At 48.2% G+C, this 20,895-nt stretch overlaps 1 protein-coding gene across 4 annotated transcripts in view; it reads right to left on the reverse strand.

Annotated features, from left to right (window-relative positions):
* Positions 1-14,715: 14,715 nt before the first annotated feature.
* Positions 14,716-20,895, reverse strand: part of AFF2 (ALF transcription elongation factor 2) — a 592,529-nt gene continuing 586,349 nt past the window's right edge. For all 4 annotated transcript variants that reach the window (XM_037511844.2, XM_054695516.1, XM_054695515.1 and 1 more), the window contains exon 20: positions 14,716-18,950. In XM_037511844.2, the coding sequence (XP_037367741.2) occupies positions 18,829-18,950 (122 nt within the window). In that variant the 3' untranslated portion in view covers positions 14,716-18,828. The remainder of the gene's footprint in view (positions 18,951-20,895) is intronic.

Raw genomic sequence — 20,895 nt, forward strand, 5'->3', positions numbered from 1 at the left:
TATGCTATTTCTGACTTCCCGAAATGTTACCATTAACCTGGGAGTTAATCAGAGTTTTTCATTTACCCGTGGTTCCGAGCCGTAATGAGCACTTTAACAGGGTAAATAAAAAGATCTAAAGCAGCAATAAACGCGAATGTCACAAGTGGCAATCATCTCCTTGTGAGGCGCCGCACAGCTGGAAACAAATGATTCCTCAGAACACTGTAAATAACCTCCAAGCCCACTCCTAATTAAAGTGAAGGCCCGCCTTCTCATGGGCATTGAATATATGAACCAATTAAGGAAATATCATTTCTTTCCGGAAAGGGCTGTGTTTCTCTCTCTCTCTCTCTCTCTCTCTCTCTCTCTCTCTCTCTCTCTCCTCTCTCTCTCTCTCTCTCTCTCTCTCTCTCTCTCCCCCCTCTCCCCCCTTCTCTCTCCCCCCTCCCCCTTCTCCACTCTCCCCCCACCTCTCCTCTCTCTCTTACTTGGTCTAGCTCTCCGAAGAAATTCCACCAGAGCTGGCCCCCAACGCTCCTGGGCTGCAATAATGAGACATCCCTGCTTTAAGCAAATTTTGCACCTGTAACCTGCAGAAATATAGCCGTAGCATTTGAAAAATTACCTCCATGCTGCACAGTGCCATGAAAATTTATCTTTGAGATGATTTTATTGCATGGTTACCCTAGGCAATTAAATCAATAAATCTTAACTGTCAGGAAGGTTGGCCCCGTGCCAGAAATAAATGAAATGCGCAAAATCAGTAAATAAAAGGTTCCTGACAACTCATTCCAGAAATTATTTAGCAGTTGGGGTGGTGGGGGGGTTTGTGTTTACTCCCCAGCCTTTATTGACACCTTTTCTGAGAAATGATTATGCTAACGAACACAATGGCTCCACGACAAAGAAGTCAGAGTTCACCAAGCCATAAATTACTGTCCCTGAAAAGCAGGAAGGAAATACAGCCACATGGCCAGAGGCGGGGGGCCGGGCCAGCTCGGGTTGGGGACAGGTCAGGGGAGTAGCTGCCTGGTGCACAGAGCCTGGCCCTGCCTTTTCCGATGGGTACACCCACCTCAGCCCACTCTCCTTGGGACTCCAGTCTGTGTGACCTGCCAGGTCGGGCTGCACCATCCATAATCCACTGTGGATCCCAGGAGGTTGGCTCTTAGGGGTGAGATCTGGCTGTCATTCTCTGTTCCAGAAAAAAACGCCAGTGCCAAATGTGAGTGTGGAAGGTGGCATGGAGGTAGGTATCGACAATTTCTCCTGGGCTGTGGTCTGTAGATGGAGTCGATACTGGCAGGCATAATTTTATCCCCACTTGACAGATGAGAAACTTGAGACTCAGAAAGAGTGACATGTTTAAGGTGATGTGGCTGGTAAGCAGCAGGTGGCGATTCAAGCCAGGGCCAGCCCCCTCACAGCGCCACACAATGCCCTAACTTCTCGGTACTTGTCTCACAGACCCAGGATGCTGAGAGTGGTAGCCAGTGTTTGGGCCTGTTCATTCCTGCCCTAGCTCTCAGGCTTTTGCCTCAACCAAATCCTCCCTTGCCTGCTGATGGGTCAACCTCAGTGAGGGTCTATTGGAAGTGCCCTCACAGAGCTGCCAGTGTTAGCTAAATGACTGAGGCCAATGGGCATGTTTGTGGGCCACCCGAGAGCCTGGGCAGGGTCCTGCAGCAAGTTCAACCACAGGGCCTTTGCACCTGATGCTCCTTAGACCTGAGCTGCCCTTCCCTCTCTGCCTTGTCAACTCTCAGGTTTCAACTCAAATGGCACCTCTTCAGTGAAGCCTTCTTGACTTACCACGCACCCTTAGTTAACAAGCTTTCAGCAGCAAGGATTTTTTTCTTTCATGATACTTGCCTTTGTGGCAATTTCTTATTTATTTGTGTGGTTATCTGCTGAATGGCTCTCACCCCACTGGTCCATGAGCATCATGAGGACATGGGAGGGCTGAATTGCTTCTTCCTACTGTGACTTAATGACTACTTATCAGATGAATGGATGAGGACAAATACATGCCTGTGGTAGGATGGCTATAATCAACGACCACAGAGGGAGAGGGGCTGAACAACAGGAAATGTATCTTGTCCCAGACCTGGAAGCTAGAAGTCTGAGATCAAGGGGTCCACAGGATCGGTTCCTTCTGAGAGCTGGGAGGGAGATGAGATCTGTTCCAGACTTCTCTGAAGGGCTTGGAGACACTGTCTTCGTGTTCACATGCTGTTTATCCTGAGTGCACGCCTGTCTCCAAACTCCCCCAATTTGTAAGGACACCAGTCTTATTGCATTAGTGTCCAACCTATGACCCATTTTAATCTGATGGCCTCTGTTAAAACTATGTCCAAATATGGTCACAGTCTGAGGTACTGGGTGTCAAAACCAAATGAATGAATGGGGTGGGAGGGGGACACAGTTCAACCCCTCACTAGAGGCTACAGACCCAGATGCAGGCGTCCTCAGACACCTCAATGGCAGGCCTTTAGCATTGTTTTCTAAGTCACACTGAGGAGAATAACAGATTGACCCCCAGCTTGCTCTGTTCAAATTCAGTCACTATGCCCCTGGGGAGGATGGAACTGCTGCCTGTCACCAGTTGCTGCAGAATGGAGGATGGAACTAGTAACCCAACCCAGACATGAGCCCTTAGTCTTGGCTTTGTTTAGGTCAAGATCTGCTTTCTTTTTCCTTTCCATCCACTCAGTCTACCCTCCTGCCGTTGGCCCACTGGCTCCCAGAGCTCACTAGGGAGTCAGACCGGGCTGGGTCTTGGGGCTTGCTGCCGGGGAGAATGGGCTCAAGAGGGCTGTGTGGGATGGGGTGGGGGTTTCCCAGAGGGATAAAGGCTAAGCCAGTGGAACAGAGATCCCAGTGGACTGACACAGCAAGGATAAGTTCCAGCATGGAAGCAACTTTGGAGTGTATGCACAAAGTGGGACGTGGGCAGAGACTTGAGAGGGAGCCTTGGCGGCATATGATTTGGCCCATTGAGACTGGTGCTCTCTAGGGAGCAGGGCTCAGAGCTTCCAGGAAGGCCTGGGAAGCAGGAAAAGAAGATGTCCCTGGAAGACCTCCAGGGCAGGAAGCCGCAGACCACCTTGGGACAGCTGTAGTTGTAGTGAGAGGGCGCAAAGATGGAGCTACAGCTCCCCCATTAGGACACTGGGGCCCCCTGGTGATCCGGGGGAGCGGGAGAGGGGAGCACCCCCTTTTCTGCAGCCCCTGGAAGGTAAAAGAGGCGACCAGTGGGGATATGTTTCTCCTGCTTTCTGATTGGTTCTCCTTTTTGCGCTTCAGCTAATGCAAATCTCTTTTTATAATTCTCGCTGGCAAGTTCCCAGGGCAGATAATTCCCCATCAGCACATCATGAGCACCAAGGTGGTTATTTTCAAATTAATGGTTTGAAGCAAAATACGAGCATTGTTATTGAACGGGGGGCTGATAGATGGCAAAGGCGCGGTGTCTAATAACTAAGTGCAAACTTTGCAATGACTGTCACAAGATTTCAAAATAATAATAATTTGCATGTATATACCACCTTTCATCTGACTAATGAGCTTAACACAATTAATTCATTAATTTGTTATGCTCCCCTAAGCAGCACAGAAGTAAGTAAGGACTGCATGGATCACTTTCTGCTTGGAGAAACTAAGTCAGGGAGAGAGGGACGAGGTGGCTGGCAGGGCCACCATTCCAGAAGATCTATGTCTGCTGCTCCAGGGAACATGGGCATGGGGAAGAGTCTGCTAGGCGGTAGGCGAAGTCTTTTGGTGCCTATGAGGCAAGGGGTGGGCAGAACCCTAAGATGGGTGCAAAGATTCTTGCCTCCAGTATAACGTTGAAGAGGATGAATGTTACTTGTGTGACCAGACTTCATTATATGGAAAAGGTGATGGGACTTTGCAAAAGTAATTAAGGTTCCTCATCACTTTGATGGAGAGACCCCGGGTGGGCCTGACCTAATCAAGTGAGTCCTTTCTGAAGAGGAGGTAGTGGGCAGGCTCCGGAGGCAGCAGAGCATCATGGCTTCTGCAGCTGCGAGGAAATGAATTCTGCCAACACACCGAGGGAGCTCGAGAGAGGCCCCCAATTGTGGATGAGATCACAACTCTGGCCAACACCTGGACGGATGTCTTGGGAAACTGAGCTAAGACCCGGCATGGTCTTAAGTCACTACATTCCTGGCACTTCGCTACCCAATAGTAGAAAGTTAACGTGAAGCATCGCCCCTCTCTTACAGAGTTGGTCTCTCGTGCTCTGAGTTATTAGTTATGACTGGATTGGACTGGAAAGCCCAGCTTTGAGCTGAAATGGCAAGTGGAAGAGACGTCTTTCTCAGTATATCGTCTCCAGATGTGCCGCAGACAGTGCTTTCTCCCCTGAAGAGCCGTAATGTCTCCCGGAGCTGTGATGGGACTTACGGGGCCAGAGCAGATCACCTCGCTTTGGTGCCTGCAAGTCCTGTTCCCCAAGGATCACTCCTGGTCTCTGGACAGACGCTTGCAGCGACCTGTGGCTGGGTTCTTAGTCACGCGCCTGCCTCGCAGCGCCAGTGCCTGGCCACTGCCTTCCTCAGTCACAGTCTTGGGACTCGGCGCTCTGGTTTAGCCCCAGGCCTCTTGTGTCTGCGCGACACTGCGCCTCGGCCTCAGTGGTGCTCAGCTCTCTGCTTTCTTACGCCTCCTGGGTTTTGCGCCACTGCTTGCCCCTCTTTCTGGAGTGTCTTTCCCTTAAAAATCCGCACGACACTAAAAAGATCCCCTCTTTCTTGAAGTCTTGGGTGATCCTAGGTCAGGCCAGTCGCTTCACCCTCGAGGCTCAGAGCCTGCGCTTCAAGAGCACCTAGCTCGTTGAAATAGAATCGGTTGTTAGGTCTCTGCCGAGCGCTGTGCCAGATGCCCTCCAGGCTCGCACAAATCCTGCTGAACAATCTAGCATCTGAGCTGTGCCTCGGGGGCCGGGGGGATGGTGGGCGTGAGAGCACGGTGGGCATTTCTAGCACAGCGAGAGCATGAGCAAAGGCACGGGGACCTTCATGGGTAGAACGAGTTCTGGAATGTCAAGCAGTCCACTGAGGCAGAAGTCGAGGCCTGGGCCTGGCTGGGGTGGGAGGAGCTAAGGCTGGGAGAATATGCTGGGTCCGAGCTCAGGAGTTCAGCCAGCTCATGACAAGGACCCTCCAGAGGCGGGGAACATTGGAATCCAGGAACACAGACGTGGGAGGCGAGTGGGAAACTTGATCACACGATGAGGAGGAGGCAACGGCCAGGGGGATGGAGTGAAAGGGCCAGATTTCAGAGCCCCTCTCACATGTAAATTCGTAGCGCTTTTAAAAAATTGTATCGTCGTTTTAATTGCGGCAACATCAGTTAACAGCAACGCTGGATGTGATTAGGGGAGCAGGCTTGTGGCCACACCACACCCATCCCTGAGGCACCCATAATCCTCTACCACAGCCCATTGGGTCCCCTGCTCCCTCTGTGCCCCAGTACCCTGCCCTCTCTGGTAGCCTCAATTCTGCAGTTAGATTTCTGGTTTCTCTACATTTTTGGTTTCTCTATATTTCTCTTTGAGTGAGAGCATCCAGTGTGTGTCTTTCTCCTTCTGAGTCTTTCACTCAGCACCGTTCCCTCCAGCTCCATCCATGTCGTCACAATCGGCAAGAGCTCGTCTTGTCCTAGCTGAGTGGTACTCCACGGCACCTCTTTTACTCCTGACCGCAGGCTGGAACCACCCAGAGCGCTCTGGAAATCACCCACCTGGGGATGGTGGTGTGTGCGTTGCAGGGGGAGGTGTTGAGTATGCTACCCAAGCAACCAGATCAGAATTTCTAGGGGTGGACCAGAAATGGGTAACAGAGGAAGGAAGCTCAGCCAAGGATGAGGTACACTGTGTCAGAGCATAGGAGCGGAGCGGGGCCCTCGTCCAAAACCAGGGGAGAAGGCACCCACCCAACTGGCTGGAGTGTAGGGCTGGGGAGGCAGGCGGTAGGGCAGGAGCTGGGCCTGAGCCACATGGGCACTGGAAGTACCTGGGCCAAAGCCCTTCTCGGTGGGGGCTTTGCTTTGCCGTGTTTCGTGGCTATCCTGGACTCGTCCTGTGAGTTGGGGCCGAGACTTGGCCAGTATGGGGGAGTGGGTTCAGGGTGCTTGGGAGCTATCAGGAGGGACCCCAAGTGATGCCTGCTGCCACTCCCTGTGAGTTCATCCTTCAGGGCCTGTTTTGCAGGTGTACTGAGTTCGAGGTTCCGGGCAAGAAAAAATACGTCCACAAGGTGGCAGTAACACACCAGGAGTTTTACTGGGTGCCTTTTGGGCAGGTTTTCTCGTGGGGGTGAGTGGGGGTGTCCCTCACAGAACCTCCCAGAGGTCTCCACCCAGAACTTGAAGAGCGCAAGGGAATTCCTGGGGGACAAGAGAGGGACAGGGAGGGGGTCATGTGGCTAAGAAATGAAGACAAGGTTGGGAAGCACCGATTCAAGAGGAAGCCATGTTTGTGGGGCTCACACCGGAGCTGGAGGTCCGCTCGTAGTTCAGGTCCCTCATTTGGTGCCTGGGGAGACTGAGGAAAGGGGTACGGCCTGGGCATTCGTTGACATTGAGCAGCATGATGGCGACCTTCCGGGCCAGACAGCTCTGAAGGGCAGCAGTGTTGGGGCTGCAGATGTCGGGTAGTTTTGTGGAAATGGGTAAAAATCTGCTTATTTTGGCTCCAGTTTAGAGAACGGGTATGAGAAATTTTGAAAATTTTTTCCAGCAGGCTCCTGTGAAAAAGTAAACAGCACAGGCCCGAGGCACTGCAAGAACCCTCCGGACCCCAGTGGGCCTCAGCAAGCTCCGCTTCTCTGCTTGGTCTGAGTTTTCTGTTCCCCAAAAGCTCAACACCAACTGTAACTTTTGGCGGAAGCTTTGTGCGGAAAACTTCTTTCCAGCTCCCTAGTGTTGGCTGTGTCCTCAGAGTCGGGAATTCTGGGAGAATCTCAGCTTGGCACAATCATCCTCTGCCCAGGTCCAGCTCTGCCCAAGATTATGTGTCCAGAGAAGCGCGTCCCTCCTCCTGGGTTTCCGCCATGTCGCTGGCCTGCTGCAGGGCCTCTTATCTGGGAACTGAGAATACTTTCAAATGAGTTGGGGTTTGGCCTAACTGGGAAATTCCTGGAGAGTGACAGAAACAGGAAAGGAAATCCCTTCCCTGGAGAAGAGGCCATTATCTCCCGCTCCCTCTTTTCTCTCAGAATCTTTCTCCTGGTGCCTCCAGGCAGCCAGTGAGGAGGGAGCCTTTCCTCATAAGCATGGAGGGTGGTTCTTCCTCCTGGCTCCACCTTAGAGTCAACATGGGACTTGAAAGTCGATGAGACACAGTCATGGGTCTAAACCTCAGAGTCCCTAGGAGTGTGGCCCGGCATTTGCATTTTGAAGAGGCTCCTGGTGTTTCCCCAGGGTGGAGAGTCACAGGGCCTGAAAGTCAATTTCCTATGTCCCCACCTGCCCTCCCGGGCTCCTGAACTCCAGGCATTGTGTGAGGGTCAATGAGATAGACCCCCAGTTCGCCATCTGCACACCCACACTCCACCCAGGTGATAGTTGTTTGGGGCCCTGAGAACACACGGGGATTTCAAATGACTGCATCTGAAATTGGTGCCCAAGATCCCCCTGAATCCGTTTTACAGCACAGCTAGAAGGTTTCTGATGGTATCTCCTTTCCAGAGAGTGGGCCAAAATGCCTGTCCCCCTGCAGCCCCAAATGTGTTACTCGGAGGAGCGACACCCACAAAGCTGAAGACATTCAGCGCAGTGCCCCCCGGTCCTCCAGGCGCCGCACATGCCGCAGCCCACCCAGTGCATCACCTCCCCTGCCAGAAATGCAACCTTGCAGTTACCCTCACCACTCTAACACCCTCAGAGGATGAAGGCCGTTGGCCTTAATAGTGGCAGTGCGTCAGGGGAAATTATTTGTGGGCAACAAACTCCTCACAATTGCCAAGAGGGGATGCAGGATGACAAACACGGGTCTTCACGGTAACTCGCTCATCTCTGGGCAGCAGGGAGAAGGCTGATGTTATCAAGTCCATTGTGTGGAGGCAGAAAGTGGGCCACAGAAAGGTTAAACTTTCATTTAAGTCAGGCAGCAAAAGTGGCTCTAAAATCCTGCCTCTAAGCCCCAGGCACTTGCTCCTCCGAAGTCTCTGCTTCCCTTCTGAGCCAAGGCCTGCCTGGCAGAGACCAAAAGTGGGAGTCAAGACAGGCTGGGCCCATCTTCAAAGTGAACAGATAGCAAAGCCTTGCCAAGCCAAGACTTGACTGTCACGATAGTCTGAGTGTCAGGCTGAGAAGAAGGTGCAACGCCTTCCATTTGCTGCTTCTGAGCTGAAAGGGTTTCATCCTCACCAAACCTTCCTGAGTTGCTGACTCCACTAGGGCCCTGCTCAATCTTCATGGGAGGAGGCATTTCCTTTAGTGCCCTCTGCAAGAATAAACAGTCCCTCCCTCTGTGAGGGCTCAGAATCCTTTGCTCCTTTTATTTCTAAAATGGCAGCAAGGGCATTAGGCATGATGGGGAGAGACAGTCAACGTTAGTAGTTAAGACCAAGACTAATGGGGCCAAACTGTCCAAATCCTTAGGCCAGTGGCATAATGTCTCTGTGCCTTGTTTTGTCATCTACAGAATAGGAACCTAGTAGTACTGATCTCATGGTGCCTTTTGGAAGACTACAAAAATTAATCCCTAAGAAATTGCTAGAATAGTACCTGGCCCACAGTACGTGCTACATAAACTCATCTACTAGCACAGTCCCACAACTATGAGTTTTAAAAAATGGTGTTCTGTGTTTTTCCTCCAAGCTCTCTGCACGCACACATACTTTTACCTAGGCATGGTCAAAATTTACGACATCTGGTTTTTGAGAGACGTAAAAAACACCTTGTTTGCTCGAGAACTAATTTATGATCCATTTAGCTCAATTTACTCCGATCAAATAGTTCTTCACTCTCTCATAAGAAAAATGTTCATATTTATGGATATTGTAGGCTTCAGAATTTGGAAAGGATTTCGAGTTCTTAGTGATGGTGTTGTGATGCTTGGGCTATGATTCTATAGTGTCAAAATCTCAGGCTGAGCCAAATGTAGTTCATTTGTTCACAGGAAATTCAGCCAAGCTGATTGTTACTTTTTAAATGTTAATGTTCCCTGTAAGTGGTTTGTGCTGCATAGTGTCTTAGCCTTGCAATTTCTCTCTTCCCGCAGCCAGAGAATATTTTCCACCTGAATGCAATTTCCAGAAACCTGCAATCTTCCGATGCCTTGAAATCATTACTGTGACCTCCCTTATCGCTTAGGCTGCCCTCCCAGGCCAGTGGCCAAGTGCCCCTGCAGTAAATGCCACAGATGACTGTGCTTTCAGGATCTTAGGCTAGTTTTAGAATTTTCTCTCATTTCTCAGCAACTACTGCACTTAATGACTTTCTGCCTTGCCAGGTTTTCTGTACTGTGTGCTAGGAGTTCGGATAACTAGCCATCAGAAAATGTTCTCTTCGTTGAACTTTGGCTGATATTCCAAAGGGCTCTCTTATCAAGTGAATTCATTTTGTGAGTGTTATTTTTTTAAGGACTCAGTTTTAAAGCTGCCGAGGTCACCGGTGGTATTACTATGCATTATAATGTGAACGGGGAGGTAACAAGGTACTTGCGGTTACAAAGCCTGTAAGCAGAATCATCTACATGTCTAAAATGAGATTTTCATAAAAATTTTATTTTGCATTTTTAAATAATTCAATGCATTGGCAGTATAGTTAATGCCTCTATGAGAGAAACCAACGCACCAGCTCAGCCAACATCATTTTTACAGAGACATCATGTTGGAAAACAACAAAACTACATGAAAATGTTTGTACACAGAGTTACTGTACTGAGAACAAAGCACCAACAAAATGCTTGCGTGCCACACATTTGAAATGCAAAGCCACACAGGCAGATACAGTTTTATACACATAACACACATGAAACCAGATTTTAGAAACCAGATACCATTGCATTCATAGCTCGATGTTAGAACAGTTACCTTGGTCTACACAGGACATCTGAACTCACTGAAATTCTGACAAGATGAACATGCTTGTTAAGAACAGTGACAGTTGGTGAATCTGCAATGAGTAAGAATATTGGAAATCTACACCGAGAAAAAGTGGTTCCAAAGATCAAGTGAATTATGGTGAAACAAAGGAAGCACATCATGAATTGCCATCACATTTTAATGGCCACCTGGGATGCCACCAGTGTAGAAAAAGGTCATCCACTGTTGGCAGGGCCTCAAGAATTTTTCTCCTCAGGAGGCAGGCCAGGCTATTTCTCATGGTTCTGCTATCTTCTGACTTGGCAGGAGCCCAGGCTAGCACAGTGACTCTAGGGATTTAAGCCACAGCTCAGGGCCAGGTTACTCTGACCCCTTGGCCTCAACTCAACTCGTGTGCTGCAACTGAGGTGACTGCCATCTTCCATCCTATTCATCTTGACCTCAGTTTCCTCTGGAAATCTATTTGAATTTGAACAGAGTCTCTTCCCTCTCAAAGGCCAGTGGAATCGATGTGGCTGAACTATATAACATTATGATAAAAGCTGCCAAGAGGAAAGGCGTGTTTGTGGCAAATCACTGCCTTCATATAGCGCTGTGCCATGGCCTCCTGGAACAATTAAGGAATGTTTTTCCAAAAGGGAAAGCTAAAATCTCACGAAGGACAGCAAACTAGATGTGTCACACATGCATACATACACACGCACGCACACACACACACAGACGACATGTTCTTTTTGTGCAGCTATGGCTTGTCACAATGGTCCAGTGACATGGTGTTGGCGAAGACTCCCACACACAAAGCATATGATGACAATTAAATCCCATTTGTATACTGGTTACTCAATAAATACGTCACATGACACTTAAAGGTACAAAGTTTCTGCTTAAAATATGCATGAAAATGTCTTCTTTTATTTCAAGAACAAGAGAAAGGTTATAGAGACACATCTTCATTTACAACATGTTGGGGTTCTCTTTCTGGCTCTTATATACAGGCTAATGGGGATGTGCGGAAACACTTCCAATGAGCACAGAAGATAGGAATGGGCCTCTTGAATGCGAAGCAAACATGCGCACTGGAGACCAGGCAGAAGACACCCCTGGCAACTCGAGGGGTATTTTTCAAGTCTCAGTCAAGTGACTCACTGAATAAACAAGTGGAGCGATTTGTTAAACCGCAGTAGGTCTCAGAGGATACTATAAAATTGCCCCTCTGGAAAACTCTCTCTGAACTTCTTCCCATTTGTCAGTTTGGGATGTGGAAGGGCCCAGTGAACACGGAGTGTTCCTCTTTGAGAACCCATCAATGTTGGCCTAAATGTAGGTTTCATTCCTGGTTTATACACTGGTCTAATGCAGATTTACCAAAGGCTCCAGATTTCAATATTTTGATGGAGAGAGACGGGTGGGGGAGGGAGAGAGGAGCAAAACATATTATGAATCAAAGTGTTTCTTCAGGCAATAATAACAAACCCCTTCAAAAAAAAAAAAAAAAAAAAGAAAAAAAGGAGAAAGAAAAATAAGGATGAATCAAAAAAAAAATCTCAACTGAAGAATTCTGGGAAACTGGTTGACACAGAACAGAAATTTGTTGTTCATATTTATAATGGTTATTACAGCAACATCTGAAGATGGCTGTCACTGGCAGGCCTTCGACTAAAGTCCACTGAAAAAAGTCCTCACAGAAACTGCCTCACTTTCCTGCAACCACTCCACTTGCTTCAAAACGATGTTGCAAAGGTCAAATACTGCTCCGTGAAGTCACACAAATGGACAAATGAACTGAACAGACTCATTTATACTGCCATGTAATCATGTAGTTATTATGCCATCATGGTTTCATAATATACCATGCCTTTCCAGGTGGCATGTTTTAAATCAGGACACGTCTATATTTATTAGTCTGTTATGTCTTAGAAGCATGAACAAGTACAATTCAGAAGCTCACATTTAATTCAACTATTCATTTGTTTAGAGAGAGAAAGAACACGAGCAGGAAAGCGAAAGCCAAAACGAGAGAGAGAGGGAAATAGAGGAACAAGTAACAAGCACCACAGCACAGCCACCGCCATCAGCAGAAGAGAAGTTGCTCTTCTCCGGAGGGGAGGGTGCCAAGAGCCACCCTGAACCAAGCCAGTGTGCCAAGGGCAAGGAGTCTAGGGCTCTTCTGATCCCAAGGAGCATTTGGCAGCATGGTGTCTCTAATGGGTTCACTTCTGACAGACTCATTTTATCTAAAACAACACTATGTCAAACTCTCTTCAGAAGCACTACTCCGAGCAAAATAGAAATAAAAACAGCAATTTGTGGAATTCAATAAACACAAGCAATTTCATCTCAGGCATTTTTCTTTCTAAAATATCCAGAGAGTAGAATCATCCAGAAAGAAAATGATTAGGCAAATTGTCATGAGACCGAATCAATCTCTTTCGTAATATTTGTGGGCGAATGTGATGGATGAGTGAGGATGGTTTTGAAATAGGGGATGTGTAAGATGATGATGAAGACGTTTCTAGCTCTTGGTGTCCACACCAACTAGTCAGTGCCCTAGGGGGACCCAGAGGCCTGGCGTTAGTGTATCGCCAACTAACCAGGCCCAGATTTCCCTTTATTCCAGTCAGGAAACGTTGTATGAGGTGACAGAAGACCCCCAAATCCTGATATTGTGCTGGCCTCAGAAGGAATCGTGGAGGCCAAAGACAGAAAGGATGGAAGAATAAGACAGTTCTCTCCAGGCTAACATTCAACTTGGACACAGGCCCAGCGAGAACATGGAAATGTTTGAAGAAAAATAGGATTTTCGGGTAAGTTCTTCAATGTTTCCAGATACAAACCTCCTATTAACTTCAGAAGATGCCCAGGATTCAGGGGCCGGGTCCTCTGAGATTCCTCTTTCTACTCTTAGGATGATTTATGATGAGAAGGTCTAAGAAAACAGAGAGGTGTGTGTGTGCGTGTGTGTGTGTGCATGTGCATGCGTGTGTGTGTGTGTGTGTGTGTGTGTGTTTGTCTGAACGAAAACCTCACTCTTACAAAAAATACTACACTTTATGCCTTCTTGTCGGTGACCTTGGTTTTCTGTATGTTGGATAGAAGAGGGAATTATTTTGGGTTTGGATGATCATTTCTGAATATTAATCATGTAATTGATACAGAGACATTCTGGTTTGAATTCAGAGCTAGGATAGGAAGTAGATACTTTTAACTAAAAACACATGTTAAGGAATAACTTCAATCCCTAATAACTAAAGTAAAAATCTTCTGAACAACAATGGGGAGAGCGGAGACTGACTCAGTTTCCATATTACAAGAAAACAACTCGATCTATTTGGGTTGTGCTGTTCTCCATGGAGGCCCTAGTGTTTGCTCTCCACAAAGGTTGTCATAATGGTCATCAGTACATCACTTACCCAAGGTACAATTTAGAAATACTACTTGGACGTTTATAATAATAATAATAATAATAATAATAATAATAATAATAATAATAAACTTGTTTTAAATCAATCATGGTTTTCTAGGCACTTGTCTGACTTCCATTTTGCCGTGAGGATGTAGAGCAGGACTCTTGCACCGACCCATCTGCATTGTGGGATCAAGAGGGCTTCATCCTTTACAGGTAACCTCCATTTAAAACCCCTATCGCTAGGGTGTCATCACCAGCCACCTACATGCAGTGAGGATTGATTCAGATTTGCCAAGGATGTGATGGCTTGTCATGGCAGTGCACATGTGAGTACATGTCCAGGTGAACGCAAATGTGAAATCCCACCGTCTGTGGCTGGCTGCTTTCGCCCCTGTGTTGGAGCTGACTTGCCCAGTCTCCCATCTTTGTGTACATCTCTTCCCAACTCTCGGTTCAGTGACATCATGGTAGGGTCACGTCACGTCAGCGACAGTGGGAGTGTTTACACCACAGAAGCTGCAAACACCACAGAGCAAGTGCTTTGCGTTCTCAGAGAGCTGCTTGTGAAACAATTGACCTCTGGGGGGTTTGTCAACAGTGCTTCCTGTCCAGAGACTACTCTTCCGAGTCCATCAGCATGGCAGCACCACAGCTGGGCGTGTGCATCTGGGATGTGTCTCACTTCCCACGGTCACCCCCTGGGCTCTCCTCTCAAGACCCTTTTCCTATTCAGTAGCCACACAGGTAAAGCAGACACAATTCTTATTACGCTCCAGGCATCGCAGCTGGCTTCCTGCTGCGCAGGTGGGAGAACACTGACCCTTCTGTGGGACAAGCTACGCCCCGCTGAAAGGACTCCTGGGTTTTCTTCTGGAGGCTTCCCGAGATGCTCACTACCTGGCACTGGCAGGCAGGCTTTTTGCTTCCCCCTTCCCTCCTCAAAGTCTGGGACACATCAAAGAGCCAACAAAATTAAGGTCACTGGCGAAAAAGTTTGAAATTTTGAATGATTTTTATTAAACACCATTAGTCTACACTGCACAGTTGATGAAACAGCAAAGCTCCGATCTCTTAGAAGAACGATGATTGATCATGGATTGGAAAAGCAGTTCAGTTCCCCTAACCCAACGTGAGCCTTACGGACGATTCAGGAACATCTCATGTGAGAAGCAGAAAGGGGCAAGAACTACAGCCTGGCCTGGAAGGGCTTCCCTCCCCGCGACCCCCCACCCCCCTCCCCTCCGCCCTCCCCACAATGCAATTTTCTTTCAGTCGATGGATTACAGAGGAAAATGGGATGTTTTTGGTCAAGAGTGTTTCTAGATCTGTGAGGAGGAGCATGGAAGGAAATTAATACTTTTTCTTTCCCCGAAAATATCAGACTAATGTCTGACCAGCCTATCCGATTAGCCTCCTGCCAGGATAAATGCTGATTATCAATACACAGAAGCCATTTCTGTTGGAGTTTGCTAACACCAAAGAGAACATGAATCCGTTTAATTATGAGAATAAGGCTGTGCGAGTGGAGATGAGGACGACCATGACGACGACGACGGAGTGAGTCTGCCAGTCGTGTAGCAGAGCATGACAACTGGCTCGAGTGCCACCCCACAGAATTGACTTGGGGGCACTGGATCGACCCCTTCATTTGAAACTGTGTAACGACAGCGTCTCGCCACACATTTTCTCAACGGGGAGAGTGAAGCTTCTCTAAGCGAGCAAGTCACTGCCTCACCGAGTAGTCTTACCCAGCAGTCCAGGGTGGGTCTCCCGCCTGCCCGCTCACGCAGGTGGAGTGTATCATGTCGGTTGAGAAGTCTGTGAGGTCTTCACCCTCACGGCTAAGTCGATTCTGCCTTCAAAAATACTTTCCGACGTCACACTCCAGCTTCAACCTCCGGGATGCACATTTGGATAAAAGGAGAGTTTTGGGAAAGATGCGGGAGGAAAAGGATCTTTCCAGCGCACTTCGCGATGCGATGCCCGCGTGAGACGCCGTCTATTTGGAAACTCAACAAAATGCATTTTAGCCCATGGTTTTTCTAATTTAGCCACTCAGTGCGTGACTGAAGGCCCAGATCTTTGTGATGTCATTACATGGAATAAAGGCATCTCGACCTCAAGTCTTTTAAAAGTTAGCAGCAGCTAATCTGCTATCCCAATGATGTCATCCAGATATAAAACTACTAGTATTTTCCCAATGAGATTATTAAGTAATTAACAATCTACAGGCTGGCTAACAACATGCTCACGGCTAAATTCTACCCCGAGGACCACACTAGTATACTCTTTTCAAATTAATCCTACCTACCAAACTCAGACAGTAATATGACAAAACCACTAAAAAATCCAAAGTTACTTAAAAATACAAAGCCAAGCCAACACCCTAACACAAACCTGTCAAACTCTCTGTGGTTGGAGCTTGGGTGACAAAGGAAGGCATAGTGGTGGCCCTGCCTGGGCCCCGCAGGGCTGAGATCCTCTGTGGACTTGCTCAGGTGGCGTTGCCAGGCCCCTGCCTGCTCTCCTGCCACCGTGTGCTCATTGAGATGGGTCCCACCCCGCCTCCGTCAAGGCCCCAGGCACGGGTCTCTCGCTGCCAGCCACATGTCTTATATCCCTCCCACGAACTGGGGCTCTGAAGTGATTCACTTGACAAAATCAACCCCTCAAATAGCAGCACAGCGATGACATGCGTCACCATTTACAGCGTGATGGACATGGTGCCTGGACACCAGCAACGGTCCTCATGAAGCCGAACGATGTCCCAGCTCCAGGGAGAAGAAGGCAACTCATCCTCCAAGATGAATCGGTTTCTAAGCTGCTTTAAAACTGAGTATGCTAAACAATCAGGTGGTGATCCTGCGCTCAACTGTCAGATTTGATCCTTGTGCTGCTGACTTGGCGCACACTGTACACTCAGCCACCAGAGGCGACATCAAGCAGCAGGATTCTCTGCTGCCCCCTGTTGTATGCAAAGTAGATAGAACAACTTGCGGCAACTAGAGCCCCTGGAAGTCCTTCCTTCACTGGGCCACATGCACGTTTCCTGGGAAACTGCCTCTACCATTCTAATGTCTAGTTTCTGAAGACTGAATTTCAAGAAGAATCTACTCCTAAATCCATGATGGTCTAGGATGTGGTCTAGGTTGAACTTACAAGTCAAGCCAGTGGGCTTCATTATATAGTAAAAACCAGGCGCTCTACCTGGTAAGCCGTGGGAATGAACGGAGAACTTGAGTCACTACAAAGCCATCAGCTTCATTTTTCTATGTGACACCCACCTTGGGTGTTGAGTCTTTCCTGTTGTCATAGTCCTCACTGAAGAGGCTCAGAACACGCCTCAGGTTTCATTTGTATGTGCGTGTCTCTACACGTGTGTGTGTGTTGGCGTTGAGGCTGCGCATGTGAAGCTCACGTGCACTGGGGACATGAAATGTGCTGGCGCCAGCGGCCAGGACGCCCCCAGCGGCCATCTGAACGCAGCCTCAGCCACTGGAGCACAACTTCCACAGCCTTATTCTATAACAAAGGGCCCTCAGCTCAAGGATGACCAGAGTGGAGCTCAGGTCTCGCTCTTTTGCAACCGGGGCTACATCTAACCATGACAATAAAGAGTGCAGCGTGATCCCTTGCTGTTCTTGTCTCTGACTTGCATGACTTGCTTCTAAAATCATACAAGTTTGCATCTTTCATAGGTATGTAACTATTATTTATCTGGTCGTAATTCAGTGAACAGAATTCAGTAACTCAGCAGATTAAAGGCTACGTGGAATTATATACCGGCAGGTAATTACAAAGAACTAATGTATGGCTAGTGTTGACTACACATGGGGGTTCTCCTGGAACACCAAAGATGATATTTACATTGTGATGTTTAGAGACATAAAGTGAACACAGAGGACCATAAGGGGTGGGGATAGTTGCAACTGATGTGGAAATTAGGTGACCTGTTCCCAATCTTCAGGGCTCCTTCCAAGCACCCTAGGGTGGAACATTACCCCAAGACTTGTTTTCTTTGTTAAAAGGCTAGCTACTTCTTGGAGAGTTTGGAGTTTTCTTTGGAACTTTCATGGAAATGATTTATGTTAATATAGACATTGAATAAAATCAGTGATTGCATTTCAGTCAAAAGCTAATGAACCAAAAGAAAAAAAAAAGTGAAAGAAAAGAAAGACAAAAGAAAAAGGAAGAACAAAAAAAAGAGCCCATAAAATAGGAAATGTGGACAATAATTAGGGCAGTCAGAATTTTAAAGCCACTGGGAAGCAAACTGTAGATTCTTCTAGGTAGTGAGCACCTGACCTTTGTTTCTGGAGATTTGAACAAAATACAATTTAAAAAAAAATCCCGCCAGTTATGGACCAACCTACCGGCTGCAAAAGTGGCCAAGGTGCCACGTCCTTGGGCGTTCTCCAGACCTCTCCTTGCTCTCCTCGCTAAAAACTGAACTACAGCATTTTGGCCACTAGGGCGGAAACCCAGTCAATTGCCCCTCAGAAGGAGAGCTTCACACAAAGAGAATCCAGGTGAGGATTTACCCTTCAAATGTCGGAGTTCAAAAATACTCATGCCGCTGGATGTCATGAAGTTGTCAACATGAACGTCACCCCTCCTGCGCACCATAAAAATTTAAAAAAAATAGGGATTCAGGAGAGGGCTGCTGACCCCAAACAAGCCCCTAGGGCGTGGTCACAGCGGCAGCAGAAGCGTGGCCTGCCGTGCTCATTTATCTCCTCAACACCCCGGATGTTATGGTTTTGCGATGCCCTCTAACTGCTGGGTTTTGACAATGGAAATTCTCACCTGAAGATTGAGTCTGTGGGAACCACAAAAGTTTAACAATGGATTCTGAAACACGTTGTTTTCTGGACACCAGTTTGAGGAATGGCTATTGCTGAAAATTTGAATCTTTGCAGGTAGGTCCTTTGTGTCTAAGTTCATATCTAGATAATGAAATGAAATATATATATATGTAGATATACACATGTACACATATATGACCATTTCATTTCTAGAACCTGTTATCATCACAAGTGCTTTCCATCCTGTGTTTTGGGTAGTGTGGACTTAAACAAGACTGTAGGGACTGGGTCATTCCATCAAGCACAAAAGGATGGTGGGATCTGACAGATGCATATAAAATAGTGAAAAATGACTAAGTAATAAAACATACACTGCTCTCAAGTTGTAGTGTCCACTTACAATGACTTCTGTTTTTCACAGATATCAAAAGAAGCATATTAAAACAAACATAATCAAAGAGAACTTTCCCAAATGAGAGGCGTTCCACCAGCGACCGGGGGTGCTTCTGGCAGAGGTAGGCGATGGGCGGCAATGCTAGAGGTGGGGGAGCGCCCACTACAACAAATGGGCATCGATGCGCAGCCAGCACAGTCCCTGGCGAACGTAGCGGACAAGGTTGGTCATGCTGCTGTGCTGGGTCAGAGGCCCCATCAGCGTGTCCAGATCGCCGAAGAATTCTGAAAATCAGAGCGGGGCTTGGTCAGGCCTGTAAATGGTATCATGGAAATACGCCCCGACACAGCCCTGTGGACAGGGCTAACCCTAGCTCCCAAGACTCCGCAGCCGAAATACCGCTTGTGTTACCTCGATCAATACAACACAAAAGCAGGTAGCTCAGTTCCTTATGATTCTTTCACTCTCTATATAGTCTGAGACAGCAGATTCTAAAAGTGCATTTATGATCCTGGAGATGTTTGTGAGATACACCCACCAGCACACGTAAAATAAATATATATTTACACATGAAAACATAAAATTAGGTACATAAAGTAAAATGTATTGAATCCCACTTTTATATCACATGCTGGATGGATGTTTTTAGCGATCACATTTATATTTGGAAAGGGGTCCTGATGCACACAATGCAGGCAGCAAGGTCTGCCTGAGACGAAGCTGTCGGACATTCCGTACGTACTGCATTGGGAATGGTCCCCCCGCTTTTGTTGAACCCAGCCGAGTTCCCCGTCTTTCTGGGGTTCTGTCGCTGCAGGCAGCGAACCTGGACAGCGAGGACTGCTGCGTGCACTGACCGACACCCCCCGCTGAACGGGGCTGTGGGGGGGGGGGTCTCATCGGCTGAGTCATCACCAGTTCCTTTAGGGAAGGAAAATGACTTGGGAGTTTGTGCCACGTAATGAGTGGCCCCTGCGCCCCAGTGCACATGGGTGGTAAGAATGCCCAGCTGACTGGGGGGAGGGGCAGCATGGCGGCCACACTGCTCGCCTGTGTGCCTGGCATTTTAGAATGTCTGCTTTGGGGCGGGGCGGGGACGGGTGCTGTGGGAGAAGCTACATGATGTCCAGAAGTTTGCCAGGCTTCCCTTGTCACCTTTACATTGAGGTGGCTGGCACTGTGGCGGCCTTGCTGCCAGAGGGCTCCAGGCACCCTCTTGGTTAGCTGCTGAAAGAGGCAGCCCTGCCCCCGTGGGGGAAGCCACAGCTGTGCTGGTTGGGGGCTGGGCTCTGGAGAGTACCTTACAGGGGACTGGGGGGTCTCCTGCCTTCCTGGAAAGCAATTTTCACTCACGGGTGACATGCGCTGCTGGCTCGCCAGCTGGAGTTTCTCTAGACAACGCGCTTATCCTCCATGCTGTGTCTAACATGGGCTCCTCCTTTGGGTATCAACTTCACTTGATTATGTGAGACTTTTTAACCTGGACTAGGCAATAAAAGTAATTTGTGCCAATAAAGCAGCAAATTATTTTGGGCATCTAAAATAGCTTTTTATGTAAGACGACAGTCTTATGTAAGGGGACAGAGTAGGGGACCCAGTCATTGTCAAGTGGACGCCAGCTGGGTGGGAGCCAGCGTGTCCCCTGGGTCTCCTGGGTCAAGTCCGCTGTGGCATTCTATTCAGTGGTATCTAATCAGATACCCAGGTCACCAGTTTCATAACTGCTTTCCACGAGCATTTGAAGCATTTGGGGACACAGGGAAAAGGTCTTCTAGATCAAAGGCCAGGAGGTGGCATCAGTTCCACCAGCCATTTTAGTACCAGAACCTTCGGCACTAAGCTGTCTGCAGCCGCATAGGTGGACAGGCACAGGGCAGGGAGAAGGCCTTGCCCTGGGAGAGCCAACCTCGCCATGTCCACTGCACAATTGGGTGAAGGAGATTCAAGTACATGGCTGTCTCCAGTGGGAAGCAGAACAGCAGTGCAAAAGGAGAGCCCTCTCAGCTTCCCCATAGCTGTGTGGACAGGACAGATGTGTGAAGAATGCCACCCTCTAAGCAGTTCAGAAGTGATGAGGCTGCAGAGAGGATTCCATGGTGGAGCCTGCCCCCAATCTGAACGTCCAAGGGTAACCTGACTGGGATAGGTCTTCTGAGGTAGAGTGATGGAGTCTAGATTCAGTGTCAGGCAGGGAATGAGCGACTCCTTGTCCCTTTATACTAAAGACCA

This window comes from Talpa occidentalis, unplaced genomic scaffold (genome assembly GCF_014898055.3).
Source record: "Talpa occidentalis isolate TD23 unplaced genomic scaffold, MPIMG_talOcc4v2.1 talOcc4.15, whole genome shotgun sequence".
NCBI classification, from domain to species: Eukaryota; Metazoa; Chordata; class Mammalia; order Eulipotyphla; family Talpidae; genus Talpa; species Talpa occidentalis.